Source organism: Sarcophilus harrisii, chromosome 1 (assembly GCF_902635505.1).
Source record: "Sarcophilus harrisii chromosome 1, mSarHar1.11, whole genome shotgun sequence".
NCBI lineage: Eukaryota > Metazoa > Chordata > Mammalia > Dasyuromorphia > Dasyuridae > Sarcophilus > Sarcophilus harrisii.
Window position 1 is genome coordinate 592,749,214 of NC_045426.1, and position 21,653 is coordinate 592,770,866.

Consider the following 21,653-nt stretch of genomic DNA (forward strand, 5'->3'; position numbering starts at 1 on the left):
TATCTCCTTGGAAGATTCTAATACGAAAAAAGTATCTGGGGCACTGATATCAAACTTAAATAGAAATAAGGAAGAAAAGCACTTAATCATACACTTAGAATCCCTGCAAACTGCAAAGCAACTTAGAAAAACCACATATAGTGTTATATTTTGTATGACTTTATACAATATTATATTTTGCATGACTTCATATTGATATATGATCAATATTATACTGTTTGTTTTCTTAAGGCAGAAGGAAGAGAGAGAATTTAGAACTCAATTTTTTACATGAAGGTTTAAAATTTTTTACCCATAATTGGGAAATATTTAATAAAACAAATAAAACATTTTAAAAAGAAAGTCATATATCAACAATATCTATATTCTATTTTATTTTTGTTTAATTAAATATTTTCCAATCATATTTTTATTTTGTTCAGGCTACACTTTATATTGGGGCCAGTGTCTGACACCTTTCATCTGAGGGATACATAGGGATTAAGACACTTGCCCACATTTTTTAAAAAGAATACCAAGTTGTATGGTAATAGATTTGCAGTTTCATGTACAGTCATTTTTAAAAATTATACTACATTAATAATATGCTTGTATTATTCCACAAATTAAAAATAAAATAAGTAAATAAAATTTTAAAAAGAGATTTGCCCGGGTCTGCATAGCCAGTGTGTCAAAGGAAGGTTCAAAACCAAGTTTTCCTGACTTATCTTTCTCTAATCACTACACTACTCTCTCTATACCATTTTTTAATACTGCTAAAAAGTTATATGAGTATATAACCTATATAAATAGGTGCAGTGGGTGTCTTTGATGTGTCCAGGAAGATGCTATAGATGATTAAAAACAGATTAAACCGCAGAGCTAAAATAAGTTTTCAGCTTCAAGGCCTAAAAATAAAAGGAACATGGACAGTTAAAGCAGATAGTGAACGGAGAACTCAGCATAAATTAAGAGCACCGGTACTTATTGCTTCCTTGCTGGGTAAGTCAGGAATGGACTGATAGCGTTTCACGAACTGGGCTCTGTTTCCCCAGGGACCTGCAAAGCTTTGTTAATGCTTTGTTATCAGCATGGCAAGCTGTTTGTTAGTGGTTGGGCTTAAAGCAAGTGGCTGGAGCATAAATGGGGCGGGGACGGGCGGTTTGCGGATATGTGCCAGTGTCTGGGAGGGTGTGAGAACATCCCAGTTAGTGTGCTTTAGGTACTAGGTGTGGAACTCGTTAGAGAACCGCTAGTTCAGCTGCCAGAGGCTGTCAGGGAGCTCGGGGCGCAGACCCCGGCAGCTGCCCTAACATCAATTCGTAATAGCGAACAGATCATGAAGCACCAGAGTGTGTTTGCTACTTTGTACCTCTTGGCGCTGCTCCTCAGCTCATCGGAGCATGGCACAGGTAATTCGGAGAGAGTTGGGGTGGGCGCAGCCGCATCGTGAGCCACGATCCTTCTCCCTCTCCCCTTACCTTCTCCCGGGCAAGAAATGGAAACTTTCCCGCACCTATAGTACTGCCAAAAAGAGAAGAAAGCTCGGAGTCCAAGGAAAACTACGGGAGAAGTCAGAAAAGATAGAAAAGAAAGCTTTGGCTGGGGATCTGGAGGGCAGTTGAGATATTACCTTGGTCACCAACTTTGTAGGTGTCCGAGCAGTATCTACTGGAGAGGAATGAGTGTGAAGCGCGGGAGATTATGGATGTAGAGCTGGAAAAGACGTAGCAGACCTGTATTTACAAGTAAACTTAGACCTGTGAAGATTAAGTGACTTGCTCAAGACAACACTGAAAGTAAGCATCAGAGGCAGACTGACTTCACAGCACTTTTTCCAATACTTCAGGCTCAAATCAGAGACGGTTTATATTAGTTTTTTTTTAATTGTTTCTTTTTAGTAATTGATTTATTTGAAATTTCCCTTAGTGTTTAACCTTAGTTTAGTTAGAGCAACTGGGGAATTGTAAGTTTGGCTAGAATATTTGTACACTTCACACCTCCAAAGGCCTCTTAAGCCCCACAAAGGTAAACTAGCAATGGCATTGGAGAGCAATGAGAAGGTGTGTCAATTACTATCAGGGGAGATTGCCTGGTGTCCTCAGACTGTTACCAGGGAGAGGTCTGGGAAGAGACTGATGATAAGAAATTAGAATGAAGTGCAGGGCCAGATAACTGTAAAAGAATAAATTTGAGACACATTATGGGGCTAGATAAGATATAGTCACAAGTACTAGGTTTCCTATCCTTGATTGTACATTATCTGAAGAAATAAATATATTTTAAACAGCTCCAGAGTTCTAAAGGAAAGGAGGAAGGAAAGTGTATAGGGCATGGAGGGGGAAGATAGAATTTTCAGCACCAAATTAAATCTTTTGGCTATTATTATGGAAAACTTTAATATAATATATATAATGTGTATATATATATGGTTTCAATATATCTATGTGCATATATAATACATATACACATATGATAAATACATAAATATTTGTAGTCAATATAGCCTTCTAATATCAAACTACTTATCGTTTCTTTACTCTTTTATATCCCATTTTCCAACCATTTAATACTTTTTTTTGCATTTTCTTTCAGAATTTTGTGAAATTATCCCTCTCTCTAAATTATGATTTTGGCATAGTATTACAATAAGGACTAGTACTGGTGACATTTTTACTTGATCTTCATACATTAAATTCTCATTTGCAAATTTTGAAAATGCTGAGCTTACTTTTATGAAACCTGCTGATTTTGTTGCTATTGTTATTTAATGACAGGTTTCTTCTAGATTTTTGATTTCTTTTAATTTCATTGGCAATGTCCATGATTTTTTTCAGATCTGTTATCTAGCACTCAGGTAAAATTTAGTACATACAAAAACTTGGTAGATACACAGGTTTATATTCAAGAAGAACTGTATTCAAATAATATTTCTGAAACATATTGTTCTATACTGAGTCATTTAAATTCTCCATGTCTCTGACAACATTAAAGGACTAGAAGTTCATGCTGCATATACTGGGTTATTCTTCCTTCACCAATGAAATTTCAGATAGCCTTCAAAAAATCAAATTAAATTAAAGCATGTTCTTCTCCCTTGAACACCTCAGATAAGATTTCTAACTAGAAAATTCAAAGAGACTAGACTAATTCATTTTTGTGAAGCTCTGATTTTATGCGTGTGTGTGTGTGTGTGTGTGTGTGTGTGTGTAATTTAAAACTTGTTTATTCCTTTCTTCTGCAGATGTTTGCCCAGACTTATCTTCATTATACAATAGATTATGTGAGGGCAAAGTTGATCTCTAACTTTACCCTGATTTAACTGAAACCTCATAGTTAATTTTTTCATTTCCTACTCCAATACATGCTTATCCTTAAATTCTTCACATTTTTATGTTATGTTATATAGTTGTAAGATGCTTTGTCTAACAGTGTCATGTGAAATTAAATATCATTTAATAATTGCTCTTTGTCAATTAAGAATAATAATGAAGAATTATGTCCATTAGAATGTCAGAATAGGAACTGTTTTATTTGTCATTAGGTACTATTATTTATTAAGTCAAAATAAATTTCACAGTAAATACTAATAAAACTGGAAATAATATTTAGCTGGCTTTCAAGTCAGTTCTATAATCTCAATGCTTCTTTCTCTTAAATGGTTGTAGTATACAATGTAGGTACCAGACATTTGATTAATGATAGAAATTTAGTGCTTGATATTTTTACATTATCATTTGACTACCTTTCAGATGGCCATAAGACTATTTCTAAAGTTACGGAAATTTTACCTAAATATGGCAGCATAAATGGAGCAACACGACTAACTATTAAAGGAGAAGGTATGTTTGCTTTTTGTCTGTTAGTTTCTTATTTTAAGGTACTATGTTTGTGAGTGTATTCCTTGAGCATGGTTAATGCCACAAATGCAAATTAACATATAAATATACATTTATATCTGTATTCATTTTTATGATACATATTTAAATCATTTAAGATTTAGTCAGTGTATTTTTTATCTTATTTAGAATATAAATCCTTGAGGTCTGGAGTATTTGTATCCTAGTACCTATTATAATATGTGGACCATGACAGGTGTTTAATTAATGCTTCTTGATTAATTGGTTGATTGACTGTTCTCTCTACCTGGCTAGCAAAGTAAAATTCCACTCTTTATCCTTCTGATCAACAACCTTCCAAGAATTCCTGGGAACTGACCCAACTAAGTTCTTGTTTTTAATTACTTGCTTGGATCTAAGGCCTGGATATGGATAAGTAAAGAGTTCATACTTATTGCTTCATTTGTAATGTGGGATTTTTTTCATGCCAAATAAAAATAATAACTTTGTTTTTTTTTGTTGTTTGTTTGTTTTGGGGGGCACGGGAGGGTTGAAAGAAAAAAGAGAAAAGGAATTTCCCCAAACTGCTCACTCTTTCTCTGTCATATCACCATGACTATCTAACCTCTTGAACTCCATTTTTTTACTGAAGAACAAAATCTTTTCTTTGTCCTTTTTTTGCATCTCTCATATTGAATAGTACGATACAAGCACATAATAGGCTTCCAGGAAAAATCTGCTATATGAATGAATGGTTCCTAGAAGCAAGTAGACATGTGCTTTTCTTTCTTAATATTCCCTCCTCATTTTTTCAATTCTATACTCTTTGAAAGCTAAAATTAATATTATTCTGATCTGTAAATGTGATTTAGGTGGTGGAAAAGAAAAAAATTAAAATTTAATAAAATATCCTACTTTTTCTTTAATATTAATATAGAATCTTAATTATTATAAGTTTTATCTTCATTTGCAGGACATTGTTAATTATTTAGTTACAAACACTACACATCAAAAACCAAATTCATTATCTTTCCCTCAAAACTCTTTTCCCCTTCTAACTTCTTTATTATTGTCAAGTACATCCTTCTTGTCCCTCAATTTAGGTTTTGTCCTTTACTCTCTCCATATTCAATCAGTTCCCAAGTTGATTTTACTTTCATAACATCTATTATATATGTCCTCTTTTCTTCTGAAAATGTCATCATCCCAGTAAAAGCTCTCATTACTTCAAATTTGGACTATTGTAATAGCTTCTAATTGTTTTCTCTGCCTCATCTCCCCCACTATAATCCTCTACTCAGCTATGGTAAAGGATCTTCTTAAATCACTAAACTGATCATCACTCTCTTATCCGGTAAACTCCAGTGGTTTCTTACTACCTCCAGGATTAAATAGAAAGACCTTTTTAAGAGTCTTCATAATCTAACTCATTCCTACTTTATGAATTCTTCTTCCATCTCACTCCTCTTTGCAAGACATTCCATTTTTCAACTCAGTGTATTTTCGCTGGCAGTCCTCCATTGCTAAAATTCTCTCCCTCCTCTTCCCTAGCATTCTTCAGAAATCATAAATAACACATTTTGCAAGCAACCTTTCTAGATCCCTCTTAATGCTAGTGTGCACCCTTCATTTTTTTTTATCTCCATTTTATCCAGTATAAGTCATTTGCACATAGTTGTTTGCATATTGTCTCCACCATTGTACTAGGAGCTCCTTGAGGGCAGGGATTTTAAAAATGTTTTATCTTTCTTTATATCCCTACAAAGGCAGAGACAAGAAAGGGATAATTGAGATGTGGTCAGAAACTCTTATTTGCTTTCTTTTTATTCTTAGCACATACCACAGTGCTTGGTACATAGTAGCCATTTAATAAATTCTTATTAATTTGACTTGCCAGCAAGCATACTTCAATGGATTTACAGACTCACTGGTATAGGTGATCCTCCCCTAACACAAATGACAGCCCATCTATGTCTTTTTAACTGTGTGATTTCCACAAATCCTCCATAGAGGGTCTCCCTCAATGCCAGAGGCCTTACTCCAGTGTTCAACATTGTATGAGTGTAAATGTAATACAATCTATCCAGCTGTAACCCCTTATTCTCACCAAGAAATAAATATAAACTAGGTTCAAATGATTTTCAATAGTATAAGTTAATGATTCTACAAAGGTCTGAAGCAGTATAAGGTATTTCTAGATTCTTTATTCTAGTTCTTGTTCAATTTCCCCTCCCTCGTTCCTTGACAATTATATAGTATTCCTTTATTTTTATTAGGAGTTAGTAATTAGGAAAAGCCATATTTGTTAAAGATACATTTTCAAAGTCTATTCTTTTAGCTACTCCGAAGCTTTACTTTTCTCCTCAAGCCTTAAAGACCTTCTTCCTTACTTTCTCTCATCTCCAGGACTTAATGAGAAAACTGAGATCATTCAATTTGAGCTCGCTTTATTTCTTTCTTTCTCAAAAGATCTACCCTATCTTTTACTTTCTCCCAGTCTTTGACAATGAGATGGTTCTCACCAAAACAAATACTTTTTTGTGACCTTGATCCTGCCATCTTCTCTAACAATAACAATAACAACTACAGTATGCATTTATTAAATCATTGTTTTATACTCAGAAATGTGCTCAGCACTTGGAATAAAATGAAAATAAACAACCCATGCTCTCATTTCAATCATTCCCTCTGTGTCTGTGTCTGTGTCTGTGTCTTTGTCTCTCTGTGTCCCTCCTTTCCTCCCTCTCCCTCCCTCCATTCATCCATCCCTCCTTTTCTTCCTCTCTCCCTCTCCCTCATCCTCCTTCCCTTTTTCCCTTCCCCCCTCTCTCTTTCTCTCTTTCTTTGTCTTTTTCTCCCCTTCCCCATTTGCTGGTTTTTAACCTACTGTCTTCAAACATCCCCAAGTCCCATTCATCTTTAAAAATCCATTAAAGACCACTTGTTGTCTACTCCCTTCAATTGTTGTCCTCTATCTCTTCTTTTCTCAACTAAATCCCAGAACAAATGAATCTAAAATGAATGTCTCTATTTTTTCTCCTTAAACTATTCATTCCTTTCAATATTTTGGCATGCTTCTTGATACTGAATTTAACACCTGATCACCTTTCTCCTACTGGATACTTTCTCCCTGCCTTTTAGAGGTTTTCAGGTGGCACAGCAGATAGAATTTTTTGGAGTCAAGATCAAGGTTCAAATCTGGTGTCACATTTTTCCTAACTGTGTTATCCTGAACAGGCCACTTAACTTGTTTTCTCAACTCTAAAATGGGAAGAATAATACTACTTACCTCCCAAGATTGTCATGAAAATAAAATAAAATAATATGTTAAACACTTTACTAATCTTAAAAGCCAATATAAATGGCAGCTATTACTATTATTACTCTCTCATGGTTCTCCTCCTACCTGTCTAATAGTTTCTTTTATATGTCCTTTGACTCATAATCTGTAATATGTCCACTAATTGTAAGCATCGTCTCAGTCTGTATTCTAATCTTTTTATTCTTCTCTCTCTACATTCTTTCTCTTGCAATCTATTCAGAACTCATATGTTTAATTGTCACCTCTATGTGGATAATTTGCAGATTTATATATCCAGTCCCAGTCCCTTACTCTAGTTTCTGTCAGTTTTTCTTAATAATTTCATTTTTTATTTTCCATTGATTTTAGACATCTACTAACTCTTCCTCACTTAAAATATCCAGTCATTTGTCAGACCTTATCATTTTTACCTCCATGTCTTTGACATCTCACCCATTCTCTTGATTAATATAACTATAACCATAATTTAAGCTTTTATCGTCTTTTACCTAGACTATTGCCACGGATCTGTATTTGCTATCCTTGCCTCAAGTCTCTTCATTCCAGTCTCCTTATACATTACTGCTGCAGGTTTTCTCAAGCACCATGATATGACCATATCATTCTTCTCAATCAATTTTGTGACTGTCTAATGCTTCTGGGATAAAACACAAACTCCTCTGTTTAGCATTTAAAACCTTTTACCATCTGGCCCCAACCTATCTCTTCAGTCTCATTGAACATTACTCCCCCTCCCACAATCTGAGATCTAGATGAACTGGTCTTCTCTTTTTTCTTCTCATGTGACCTTCTATTTCCAAATTCCAATTGGGACTGCTTATTTCTGGAATCGGAAATACATACTCTTCTCACTCCCACTGCAAAGAATCCTTCTTTTCCCTTAAGATGCAACTCAAACATTATGATCTTTGTGGTACTATTCTACCCTCTGAAACTATCTGATATTTAACTGTTATATTTGATTCTCTCTATATTTTATATTTATTCCAAATACATATTTACATATATATGTACAAATATGCATATTTATTTATTTATTGTCTTTTCTGTTAGAATTTAAATTACTTGAGTGTCATAATTGTTCCATTCTTTGTTTTTGTATCTCGGGAACCTAACACATGCTTGGAACAGTGAATAATAAATAATAAATGCTTTTTGACTGATGGTAAATTGCCAGTTGAAATAATAAACCTTGTGTTTAATTGTCGTTTATCATTTAACAAAGTATCAAACATTAAGGAACTAATGCCCTGGCAAAAATCACTCAACCATTCCTTGTCTGAAAATGCCAAACTAATCTTGGACAACTCTCAATAGTCTGGGAACAAGATAGCTTTTATATCTAGTTTGACTTATTCTACCCTTTGGAAAATACTCTTTAAATATCTGTTGTGGATGCCATTGTCATTTTCCTATAATAAAAGCTCTCACTGGCATTTTCCTATAATAAAAGCATAGGAATGAAACATCAATCATGTTGCTATCAAGAGACTGTGGTTTTCAGTACCTAGTGCCCAAAGAACCTTATACCTCAGAAATCTCAAAATAAAACTTCAGCTGTATCAACATATTTCTTCCTCTAATTCTTGGCTTTTGGGTTTGATCCATAGTAACTTCACATTTAATTCCATTTTTGGAATTTTACATTTTAATTAAGGTTATCTTTGGAAAAGTATACCATTCTATATTTCAATAAATTCTTTGAGATAAGCTATGTGAATAAAACAAAAATAACTTGAAAAGTCTTCATTATTATTATCAACAACAATAATAATAATAATAAAAACTAATACTTACATAGTGCTTACTACATGCTTTACAGTTATCATATCATCAAATCTTCACAGTAATCCTGACAGATAGATATTATTATTATCCCCATTATACAATTAAAGAAATTGAGGCAAATAGAGGTTAAATGGCTTATCACATAGCTAGTAAATATTTGAAGTTAGTATTGAACTGGTTTTCCTGAGTCCCAGCCTAGTACTTTATCCTTTGCTCTACTGTATTAAGTTAATAACTAAAATATCAAAAGACCTTTAAACATCTTATTGATTGTGATGCAGGTTTTATTTAATGGGCTTTTTTCATTTTTCTATATGATAGAAACAAATTAGTCCTTCCTTTTATAAAAATCTTCAAACTATTCCTAGTATGACAAAATTCAAAGCCAATAATTGTTTCCCATGGAATTTAGAGTTTTTATTTTTTACTTTTGGAATAATTCCATTCATTGAAGGTTAGATTTTATGTTACTATGCCATTGATGGGATTTGCACCCACATAGAAAAGGAAATGGAAAAATGTTTTCTTAGCAACAGCACAAGTAAAAGTTTCCATGCCCCAGTGAATAGCAGAAATCTTTTCACTTTTTTCAAACCCATTGTGAATGCTGAAGATAAGCAAAAACTGGCAAAAGGACAGCAGTAGTTTGTATGAGGCTTTTAAAAAACTCTTCTATTATGTTAGCCAAATAATTTCACTGTAGAGGTATCTCAGGTTCAAAACTATCAATAAAACCAAGTACTAATAAATTAAATAGACATATACTTTTAAGTATATCAGATTTAGACAAAAGACAAATATAGAATGTAAACTCCAAATTATTCCTCTCTTCAGGATAGAGAAAAATTTCAGATTTTCTGGACTTTGTTTTTTCTCACTCTGCATTTCAGGCTTTTCACCCATATTAGCAGAGATCAGGATCACCTAGCAGATGCAGTAAGTTACAAAACGATAAGAAAATAGTCAAGGAACATGGATGATCAAGCTCTGAGTTGCCATATTCTTATAACTGAAATAGACATTAATGTCTTATTGTAGGAATTTTTCAGTAAGCAAGTAATTTCAATTCTATTCAAGAAGCATTAATTGTCTCCCATCTCGGTTCTGCCTGAAATCTAATGGATAGAGTAATGGGATACAATGGAAAAAGCAGTTAATTTAGAGTCGGGACAGATCAGGCTAAAATACCCATCTCTATTACCTAGTGTGGTACCTTGGAGTTTGCTCACTGGGTATTCCCCCATTCCTATGAAATCACAGTTAACACTTAAACAGATAATAAATAAATAGATAGATAGATCAATCAATTAATTAAAACTTATGTTGTAAAACAATATTGTAAAGACATCTAATTTCCTTCTGAAAACCTGCTCTTCCTCTTCCTGATTTTCCCATCTTCATTAGTGATATCACTAATGCCACAGCAGTAAACAAGGTGGAGTGGTTTAATTTTAAAGGCTCGAAGGCAGGTGCCAACAGGCCTGACTAATATAACAGCCTCTCTTACCAAACAGTGCTTAAAAGCATAGAATAAAGCCTAGCTCATGAAGTTTTTGAAAGCTATACACATCAGATTGTTGTTAGAGCTTAAAGTCCTTTAAGAAGGCAGAACTGCATTATGATAGAGCTCTTACAAATTTTAATTATTTTTCAACTCCATATCTTCCCTGATGCACTACAATAATTTTCTAATTGTTCCTTACTTACAATATCTCCCTTTTCAATCAATTTTCCTAAATGGTTTTCAGAAAAGCTAATCCTGTGGTATGGTCCCATTTGTATGATGATTGCAAAATTAGGCTGTAATGATTCAAGTGAAATAGTCGAAAGAGTTTTGGACTTGAAGTCAGGAAGATTTGAATTGGAATCCAGATTAGCAAACATATCTGCGTGATTTATGGCCAAGTCACTTAATCTTTGTTTTCTTAGTTTACTTTTCTATAAAATGAAGATAATAGCACCTACCTCAAGAGTTGTGAGGATCAAATAGAAACAATGTTTTTGAAGTATGCTATAAATATTAGATATTATTATTACTGAATTCTACTCCTATTTTCACCAAATAGACCTTTTTTGCCATCTGCCTTGCCAGAGAACAGGTCCAGAAGGAATTGACCTTTGCAGTTCTGGAATTCTCACTTTGGGCAACACAATGTTCCAACTAATGGGTGCTTCATATGACCTACCATTCTCTCAGAATTTTCCCTATGTACTAACTGCTTCCTGAACTTTACACTCCATCCTTCCTGCATTTGAACAAGCTAACTCCCATGGATAGAATTCATTCCTTTCTAATCTCCTTTCAGAAAGTTTCAAACGCCTCTTTTATTTAATTGAGCCTCTCGTAGCAGACTACCTCTGCTTCAGATATGTTCCTTCCTCTTGTCTAATATCTTCTTTTCCTTATTTTTTTCTAAAAACTTCTATAATGTTCATGTTTCATACTTATATTCCATACTTTTACTTAATAATTCCTAATATTTCTTACTCAATTCATGACAGGGTGGATGTAAACTGATCAGAACCAACTGAGTGAAGAGCTCACCCCCTTTCCATGAAATCAATTGCCCTTGACTACCTCATAAGCTGTGGAGGTGGGAGGACATTGGCAAACTACCCTAATGTGGAGGAGATGAAACTTTAACAATAAATGATGGGAGAGTTAACAGAACTAGGTATTTCAAGTCTGTAGGATTAATGCTGAACATCCCACCTTTCTTCCCCCATTCCTAACATGGCTGGAATACCCATCATACCTAAGGTTCTGACACTCTTGCTAGAGTTATCTTAAGTTTGTCTCTATGGCTCTTCTGTGTGCCTCATCCTGGAATCTCAAGTTTGGCTTTAAGTCTTCTGTTGTGTAAGTTAAAATAAGCAATAAAGTATCACAATGACTAGAACACTGGACCTGGAATGAGGGCCAGAGTTCCAATCCAACCTCAAATCCTTATTATCTGCCAGAGTTGTGAAAATCAAACGAGATCATATTTGTAAAGCACTTTGAAAATTTTAAAGGACTATGTAAATTCTAATTATTTTTATTAAACATACCATAATAAAAACCTATTGTTATATGCATCCGTAAACTGTTCAATCATTTTGTAAAACTTTTAAGTTCCCAAACTATTGAAAGAGACAGCAACAATGTCCTCATAATGCACAAGTACAATCATATAATTCCCCTATTTAAAATTCTTAGGATTATCTATAATATAAAGTATAAATGTATTGAGTCCCTTTAATAGTCTGTTTCCACCCTGCCTTTCCAGAGAGGATAGAGAAATAGCTTTGAACCCAGGAAGACCAGGATCCATGTTCTCCCTCTGACATATACTGGCTATGTGACTCTGGGTTACTGAGGTTAAATCACTCAACCTTAGTATTGTAAGCACCTTTCAATGAGTGCAAGAGGAAGGAATTCCATTAATCAATAAAATCATAGGTTCATCCTTATCCTTTCCAATTTTTTTCCCATTATTACACTCTACATGAGCTTTAGGCTTCAACCAAACTAGACTATTAGGTGTTCTTTATCTTACAGAATCAATTCAGGGTTAAAAGAGAACAAACTCATCTAGTTCAACCCATATCCCAGACTAATCCCCACTAAAACATCCAGACTTTGCTTGAAGAATCTCTGAGAAGAAAGCTAACAAGACAGCTCTCTCCCTTTTTTGATAGCTAAAAGTTAAAAATTGTCCTTAACATCATCTAAATTTTCCTCTTTGCAACTTCTACCCATTGCTCCTGGATCCTCTCCCAAGACCAAAAGAACAAGTCTAATCCACTTTTACATGACAGCCCTTCAGATACTTGAAGATAGTGTCCATGTTGTTCTGATTCTTCCCTTCTCCAGACTAAGCATTTCCAGTACCTTCAACTGCTTATTGTGTGAGACAAACTGTCATCATTTTGATTGCCCTCCTCTGGACATGCTCAAATTTATAAATCTAATCCTACTGTTTTCTGTTTTCATGCATTTGTGCAGTCTGTCTTCCGTTCTTGAAATGTATTCTTAACTGCCTATTGACATTCTTCTCTCTCTTGAGGATTTAGCTCAGGAAACATCTCCTCCAAGTATCTCCCCAATAGAAATTTCTCCCTCCTAGAATTCTTCATCTGGATTTCTCTTTCCTCTATCACATTCTACTTGGTATTAGTTGCACTTATTTGTGTACATGTTTAGTCCAATCTTCCACACTAGATTGTAAGCAACTTAAAATGAACTAACAACTATGTTCATTCACATTTTTGTACCCCTACTAATACAAATCCTTATACATAGTAAGTGCTTAATAAATATTTTGTTGAATTAAGTAATTCGGTATTAAATGAAAACTTGTTAGATATATGAAAATATGTTAGTATTAATTCATAGTATTAATCAATCAGTTTTCTTTCTCTTTCAGGCTTTGCTCAGGCAAACCAGTTTAATTATGGAGTTGATAATGAGCTGTTGGGGAACAGTGTTCATTTTGTTTCTGCTTCTCGGTCAATTCCTTGTGATGTTGAAAAGGATGCAAGTCATTCAACTCATATAACCTGCTACACTAGGTATCTTTAGAAAAAAAAATATCAACATAGAAAACTCATATACATTACCATTTTTGTCAGTCTAAACTTCTGTGTAATAATTGGCATTATCACTGTTGTAATATCATTGTGATTATTTTTAAATATTGTAAAAATGCAGAATAGGAATTCTTAACATAAGGTTTATGACCTTATTATTATTATTATTTGGCAAGGCATAGGGCTTAAATGACTTGCTCAGAGTCACACAGGAAGGACATATTAAGTGTCTGAGGCAGGATTTCAACTCAGGTCAGGTCCAGGAGGACTCCTTTATCCATTGTACCATCTAGCTGCCCCATGACCTTATTTGTAAAAATATTTTTGATAAAATATTTTAATTGTTTTCTTTTGTTATTCTATGTGTTTTATTTTATGCATGTAAAAATACTGTTTTGAGCAAGGGATATTGGCTTTACCAGAATGTCAAAAGGTCCATGACACGCAAAAAAAGTCAAGAAACCCTGATGAAGGATATTGTTAGATCTCAAGGTAGTAAATTTATAATTATTATTAATTACATTCAGAATGATAGAGTAGGGAAAGGTGATGGTAGAGGAAGGAGATGAGGGTAAAACATGGCAACATGGGTTAGTGAAAAGTGTGCTAGAGCTGGGGAACAGTGAACCTGGACCTGAATCCTGTCTGGATTAATTATGTGAATCCCTTTGGGAAAGTTATTTACCTTTTCTGGGAAGACAATAACTCTAGATCATGAGAGTAAGAGAGCAAGAGTTGAAAGTTTGTACATGATAGCATGGACTATGACAGAGATCCCCCTCTTTGGGATCCTCCAGGGCTTCAGGCACATAATCTCTTCCCCTACATGTTTGTAGCTCTCTATGAGCTACTCTATGAGCTACTCTATGAGTCTCTATGAGACTAGGAAGAAGTATGAATCTGCTAAAAGTCCAAGATCCAGACTCAGACTTACCCAGCTGCCTTATATGAGCAGCTTCTTTAAGAGTTTAGAAAAAGGGGAAAGATGTTTTCTGATCCTCCCTCTTCCCTAACAGATATACACACACAAATACACATGGGCATGTGTGTGTGTGAATTCTCAAAAAGAGATCTCTTGATGCATTCTGGGCAAAGAAATAAAAAAATGAGAGCAGAGGTTATCTTTGCCTTTTAAGTCCACTAAATTCTCCCTGGTTTAATGGCCGTTTAAAACATATTTCCTTACTCCCACTGCCATCACAAGGACTAGAAAATTTTAGCATCATGCCAAGGTGCCTCATCTTTCAGTTCTGAGGGCAGAGACCATGTGGTCCCTGGAAGGGGCCCAGCATCTCATAGAATACAGGGAAATCATATTTACCCCATTGCATAAAGCATTTTGTAAACCTTTAAATGATATGGAAATATAAGTGCTACATCATTTTATGCATATTAACTTCAATATGAAATATATTATCAATGATCATTTTGAGTTTTTAAGAGATTTAATATAATTACATAACAGATAAAAGAGATAATAGTATGAAATTTGTCTCTATTTGAACTTGTAGAATTAAGACAAGATTGGAGACTTGTGTCTGTCATTAAAATATTATTTAAAGAATTGGAAATTTATTGATATTTTTAGGAAATATTTAGGGTTGGGGAGGATTATTTTATTAATATTATATATTAAATTTAAAATCTTATATGTAATTTCAATTCATTTTTCTAGAGCAATGCCTGAAGATACTTATTCAGTTCAAGTCAGCGTAGATGGAGTTTCTATCACAAATGATAATATCTGTAGAGGCCATATCAACAGTTGGGCATGTAGTTTCCAGGTATGTAGATATCCCATCTCTTTTTTTAAAAGTTAGTAGGAAACATATTGAGTAAATCCTTTTTAAAATATTAACAAATGAAGACCTTATTTTCATGGAAAGTGATATTATAGAAGATTTTTTCTTATCATTGCAGCTATGTGGCTCAGTAGATAATTCTGCAATTCTGCATTTAGAAGACCTGAGTTCAAATGTGACCCTAGACAAGTCATTTAACTTCAATTTGCCTCAGTTTCCCAAACTATAAAATGAGGATAATAATATCTCTCTTACAGGTTGTTGTGAGCACTAAATAAGATAATATTTATAAAGTACAATGGCACATAGTAAGTGCTATTTAAATGCTTATTCCCTTCTCTTCTTTCTTACTGTTATTTTCTATATTCAGATGAACCAAAAATGAATCAGAAAACCTGGAATCTAGTCCTTATTCCATTACATGCTATTCTATTACATGGTATGATACTGTCAAGACATTTAACGTTTCTTAGCCTTAGTTTCTTATTTGAAAAATGGGAATAATAAAGCTTTTATTCCTTATCTCACATAGGATTCTTATTAGGAAAGCACTCTGCAAGATGTAAAGATCTTTATAGGTCTTAATAATAATAATAATAATAATAAATATGAATCATCATTATCTCTTCATAATATTTTATATAGAGATTAAAGGTACCTATTGAGTTACCCATTCTAAATCATTGCTTCTAAGAATATGTTCAAATAAAGCTATACATTTAAAAAGTTTAATAAAAAAGAAAATTTGCTTAACATGAGCACAAATGGCTGTTCATAAAAGGTATAGCAATGTTTCAGGTAGCCATAGTCCCACTCATGTCCAAATGAAGAAGGGGATGTGAACTCATACAGCAGTAAGATTTCCCTCAAATCTGAAGTTCTCTGATTCCTTATAAGATAAACTTTTTACCTCCTCAAGTGTCTGAAAAGCTGTAAAAAAAGCTGGCTAGTTGGTCTCTTGGGCCAATTAAATTTTTTAGACAGCTTTAGATCCCTGTAGAAAACATTAACTTTGTCCATGTGGCAAGACTATAATAAGTATTGGTCCTATCACATCCTTAAATTGAAGCTATAATTACAAGGAATTAACTGAATATTTTAAGAATCTGCCCCTTTTATATAATACTGGTCTGTCTAGGAGATGCAAATTAAAAAAATTAAACATAAGTGTTTTTTTCCCTACTACCAATTCTTTTCTAGCCTTTGTTACTATAATAATTTTTCCATAGCAGTAATTAATAAAGTATTATGTTTCCTTTTAAAATTTAAGATTTTTGTAAATATTTCCTAAGATGCAGTGTGGTATAATAGATAGCTTTTGAATCAAGATGATTTGGGTAAGGGTGCTGTCTCTCCCTTTACTATGTCTGCGACTCTTGGTTAGTTATTTTAGCCTTAGTGCTTTGGGCAAATCTTTAAGACTCTAATTTGCAAAATAGTTGAGGACCTGAACTTAGCAGGCAGAACTTTCTCATGAGGAATTCCTTTGCTGTATTATAAAATGTTAGCTGTAGACTTGAAAAGTATCCCTCAGACTATCTAATGTAACTCCCTTATTTTATTGATGAGGAAACTGAGACCTAGTGAGGTCAAGTGACTTGTTTAATTCACACAAGTAATGAGTGTCAGAGATGGACTTTGAACCAGGCTTTCTGATTCCAGAGCCAATACTTTTTCTACTTTGCTACCACTGCCTTAGAAAGAAAAAAAACATCAATTTGATCAAATAAAAAGACATCGATAGGTATTCTTTTCACAATAATACAGCATTTTATTCAAGGCAACTCTATAAGACTTTGTTATATATATAGCAGGTATTGCCATCTAGGGAAGGGGGTGGAGGGAAGGAGGGGAAAAGTTGGAACAGAAGGTGTTGAAAGGATCAATGCTGAAAAATTACCCATGCATATATCTTATAAATAAAAAGCTATTAAAATATATATAGCAGGTATCCATAGGTGGAGAGAATTTTTTTTTAATCCATCCTTTTTGTCACTGAAATCAAAGATTAGTTTTTTTCAATAGCTTTCTATTGCAATTTGATTTATCACAATTTGATCAGATATTGCCAAGTCGTTAGATATTTTGATTGTATATGATGTTTTACTCTTATAAATAATTCTCATAAACAATAGATATAAAAGATTTCATAGCTTTTATTATATATTTCCAGATTGCTCTTTAGAAAGGTTTAAAAATTTGTTTCATTCTATTCATGCTCTCTTCTAATTGCTCCTCCCCTTCTCCCCACTTAACTTGCATTTTGCTGTATTTGATATTTAGGTATATGTTTTTCCCCTCCTTGAGGGCAGGGAGAACTTGATTTTGTCTTTTTATTCCCCAGTTCCTAGGACAGTGATTCACTTGGCATATTGGCTCTTTGTAAACGCTGTTGATTAACTGATTGGTAGCTGAAAGCTTCTTTATGTTCTTAGTTAAATCATGTTGTTTCCTCTTTGATTATTATTTTCTTCTTAAATGCCCCCAAAATAATGTGCCTCAGATTTGGTAGGAAAATGACAACTCACTAACCTACATTGTGATTCCATTTCTTATCTCTTAAAAAACAAAACAAACAAACAAACAAAAAACGAGACACTTGCCTATGTTCAATCTTTTCATTTTGTCCAGTTCTTCAAAATTTATTGACAATAATTTAGTAATCTTATCTCCAGGTAAACCAGGAGATGTTATGTTCTTAGGCATAGGAAGTACACATGAAGATGAAATTTAAAAAATACAAATTAAAAAGGGAATAGAATATCAAATGGGTTTATACTGTGAGATATGATATATTTAGTGGGAAAGGAACCAGGAAAGGATTATAATGATATCTGATGTAGTCCTTGAATTAGGAAGAAAATAATTTCAATAGAGAGACTGTGGATAATCTGCTTTAAATCATAGGAGGATGGCCTGTAGAAAAGCTGAGAACCAGGAGAGGGCGGTATAAGATCAGAAAATGATTACTAGTCCAATTGGAAAATTCAATCTACCAAGAGAAATAGTAAGACATTAATTAGGATGAGGAAGATGAATTGAAGTCAAACTCTGGCTGGCTTTGAATGCCAGAATTAGGCAGTTTGTTGTTTTTGTTTGTTGTTATTGTTTATTGTGCCCTTTTTGGCAATGAGAATGTATTGAAGAGTTTTTGCATTGTGGAAAGATGATTTTATATATATGAAAGATTACTTTAGCAGCAACATGAAAAATTAATAGAGATGAGAGAACTTGGAAGCAGAAAGACTAATTAGGAAGCTAAGTAAAAAGTAAAAAGGAGCTGAACAGAAGCAATAGGAATGGTAAGTAAAAAGGAAGACAGATGTGAAACATATTGATTATATATATGTATATATAAATGAAGGCTGTGAATGAGTCAGAGATGATTCCAAATTTTAGTGTGGGTGTCTGGAAGGACAGTTGAAGCATCATCAGAGGTAGTAAATTTAGAAGGAGAGTGAGATTTTAAGGGGAAGATACAGTAAATTTGGAATATGTTGAGTTTCTTTTGAAATTAAAGCATCAAGAAAGAGTTCTCAGAAGGTATAGAAATTTGAGACACGAACTCTGAGGAAAAATTGAGGCTAGATGTATAGCTTTGGGAATTGGGAGTTGTATGTGAAAATTTAAACCATTGAAATTGATAAGATCATTGAGGGAATATAGAAAAAGAAAGAAGGAAGACCAACGAGAGTCTTAGGGGTAACCATCAATAAGGAGTGACAGAGCAAGAAAAATTAAGCATCAGGGAAGGAGACTGTGGAGCTGTCAAAGAAAATGGAGGAAAACTAGAAGAAGGAAAAATGACAATAAAAGAGAAGAGAAAGTATCAAGAAGCAGAAAATAGCGTCAGAAGGCACAGAAAGACCAATGGAAGCCAATTTAGCAATTATTATATGGAATATTATATAGAATGAAGCATTGACATAAGTGGGGAGTATTTTATAAACAAATAAGAATTGGGAGATAGTCACATGCTTAATTAGATCTATAGTGATAATCAAGGTCATAAGAGGCCATCTAAGTCTATACTCATCATTTTACATCTAAGCAAACTGAAGTTAGGTGGCTTGTTTAACACTGCACAAAGTGAGATTTAAACCTAGCTGATCTCACTCCATAGCCAGTGCTTTTTCCATTGTGCCATATTGGATGAAATGAACTTAAAAGGAGGTGAAGCTGTTGAATAAGAATGGCAGAGCAAGGCTATGAATATTCTCAGGCCTTGGGTTTCAGGGAAACTGTGCCTCTGCATAGAAACACAAAGTAGAGAACTCAATTTTAAAATTCAAGTCACATGTAGTCTTAAATAATAATTGACATGAAAATACATTCAAAGGGTTAGAATTATCAGTTTAATTACTTCAACACAACATTTCAATTTATATGCATAATCAATTAACATAAAAATATCTGGACAATTTTTATAATGAAGTTAGTTTTATATATAATTGGATATGTAATGCTTAGGGACTGCCAGAGATAAAGTGCCTTATATGTATTCTTGTTGCTTTACAGACTAAAAATTTTAGAACTCCAACAATAAGGAGCATCACACCTTTGACTGGATTACCAGGTCAGTTATAAAACAGCTAACGAATTCATTTTGTCTATAATTTTGTGATATTATATTTTATATTATAGCCCAAATATATATTTGAAATACATTATTTTAGTTAACCAATACCACCTCATCCTTCTATTTCTAGGCTCAATAATAACAATCCAAGGCAGAATCTTCACAGATGTCTATGGAAATAACATTGCTTTGAGCTCTAACGGAAAAAATGTTAGGATTTTGAGGTACTCATTTCATCTAGCAACATCCATTTAACTAATAACAAGATGTAAGATTCTATCAATAATGTGTATGACATTACTAAATGTGTCTGCAAAATGAAGAGACTGAATGAAAATTGCTGCTATATCTTGTGGTTCTAACTTGCTCTGATATTAAGATGTTTCTATAGTTAACATGACCATAAGTCCCAGCAGTATTGCAGAAATGAAAATATTGAGATTGTCAGATAAATGCAATTGACTTGGGGCCTCTGGCCAGTTGTCCTCATTTTCCATCTGCATCATCTCCATTTGTCACTACTGGGGAAAATAAAAATGAAATTAATCAAAGTAACTTGGAACCAAATCAGTATCATAGCAATAATGGGAATTAGTATAATTGCATTTGAGAGCTGGAAGAGAACTCAGAAATTATTTAGCCTACACATTTTACAGATGTGGAAACTATACTCAGAGAAGCAGGATGATTATTGCAGTGTCATGTGGCTAGTTAGTATTAGTATCAGGAATAGACCCCAAATTGTATGATTCTTAATTCACTATATTATGTTGCATCTAAGAATCATTACAACATATTATTATATGTATCATTGATGATAACATCATATATAATATATTATAATATATTACGTGGTATGTATAACATATAAGATATAACATAATAGCATTAGCTATTTAAGCGTTTATAGGGGTTTTAAAAAACCTTTGTTTTCAAGAAAATTGGATATTATAGATTTGGTACTAGTTTTTTTTTTAACTGTCATATTTCCATCATGAATTGGGAGAAGGTTTGTCTTGCTTTTGTTCTTGCTGCATTCTTATTTGTTATTTTCATTTTTTTGTGGAAATCCTTTTTTGTTGCCCCCTGTACTTACCACACATATCACACAGCAGTAATTAGAAACTAATAATAGAATTATGCTATCATAGATAAGTATCTTAAAGATCATTGTAGAAATTGTGGAGGTAATGAGGAATTTCATTGACTTTTACAATAGGAAAGACAGAGGAAAAAGTTTTTCATTGAAACAAGGGAGTTATCTTTATACTTGTTTGTTTAAATTTATCTCTAAGTAGTAAAGAGCAAGACATATCTCATTAATTTTTATATAGGAGTTTAGATCTAGATTCATTTAAAAACAGATGTGAGAGTAGAAGAGAAATTTATGATGAGGGAAGTAATGGAGATGAATAGAGAATAAATACAGATATTAACTAGCAAATAACATAGATATGGAAGCAATGGCTACATGGAGCCAGATGGCTTCATCAACTACGAATCATACCCAACATAATTTCCTTAAAAAAAACAATTACTAAATTCTGATGAGGGAAATGCTGGGAATAAAATTTGTCTACAGTTTTAGCATATCTCCTAATAAAATTTCTCATATTATTCTTGTGGAGACTATGGAGAGAGATGAATCATATGTGGACAATTAGATTCAAAGTTAGTTGAATGATCAAACTCAAAGAATGGTCATTAGGTTCAATGTGAACATGCTAAATGTTCAATGTGAAAATGTGAAAAATCACAGAGTCAAATGCTGT

General features: G+C 33.4%; 1 protein-coding gene across 3 annotated transcripts in view; it reads left to right on the forward strand.

Annotated features, from left to right (window-relative positions):
• Positions 1-1,151: 1,151 nt before the first annotated feature.
• PKHD1L1 (PKHD1 like 1) overlaps positions 1,152-21,653 on the forward strand; it is a 159,377-nt gene continuing 138,875 nt past the window's right edge. For all 3 annotated transcript variants that reach the window (XM_023496455.2, XM_031947124.1, XM_031947125.1), the window contains exons 1-6: positions 1,152-1,391; positions 3,732-3,821; positions 13,338-13,482; positions 15,176-15,284; positions 19,821-19,878; positions 20,012-20,105. In XM_023496455.2, coding sequence (XP_023352223.2) covers positions 1,319-1,391; positions 3,732-3,821; positions 13,338-13,482; positions 15,176-15,284; positions 19,821-19,878; positions 20,012-20,105 — 569 coding nt within the window. In that variant the 5' untranslated portion in view covers positions 1,152-1,318. The remainder of the gene's footprint in view (positions 1,392-3,731; positions 3,822-13,337; positions 13,483-15,175; positions 15,285-19,820; positions 19,879-20,011; positions 20,106-21,653) is intronic.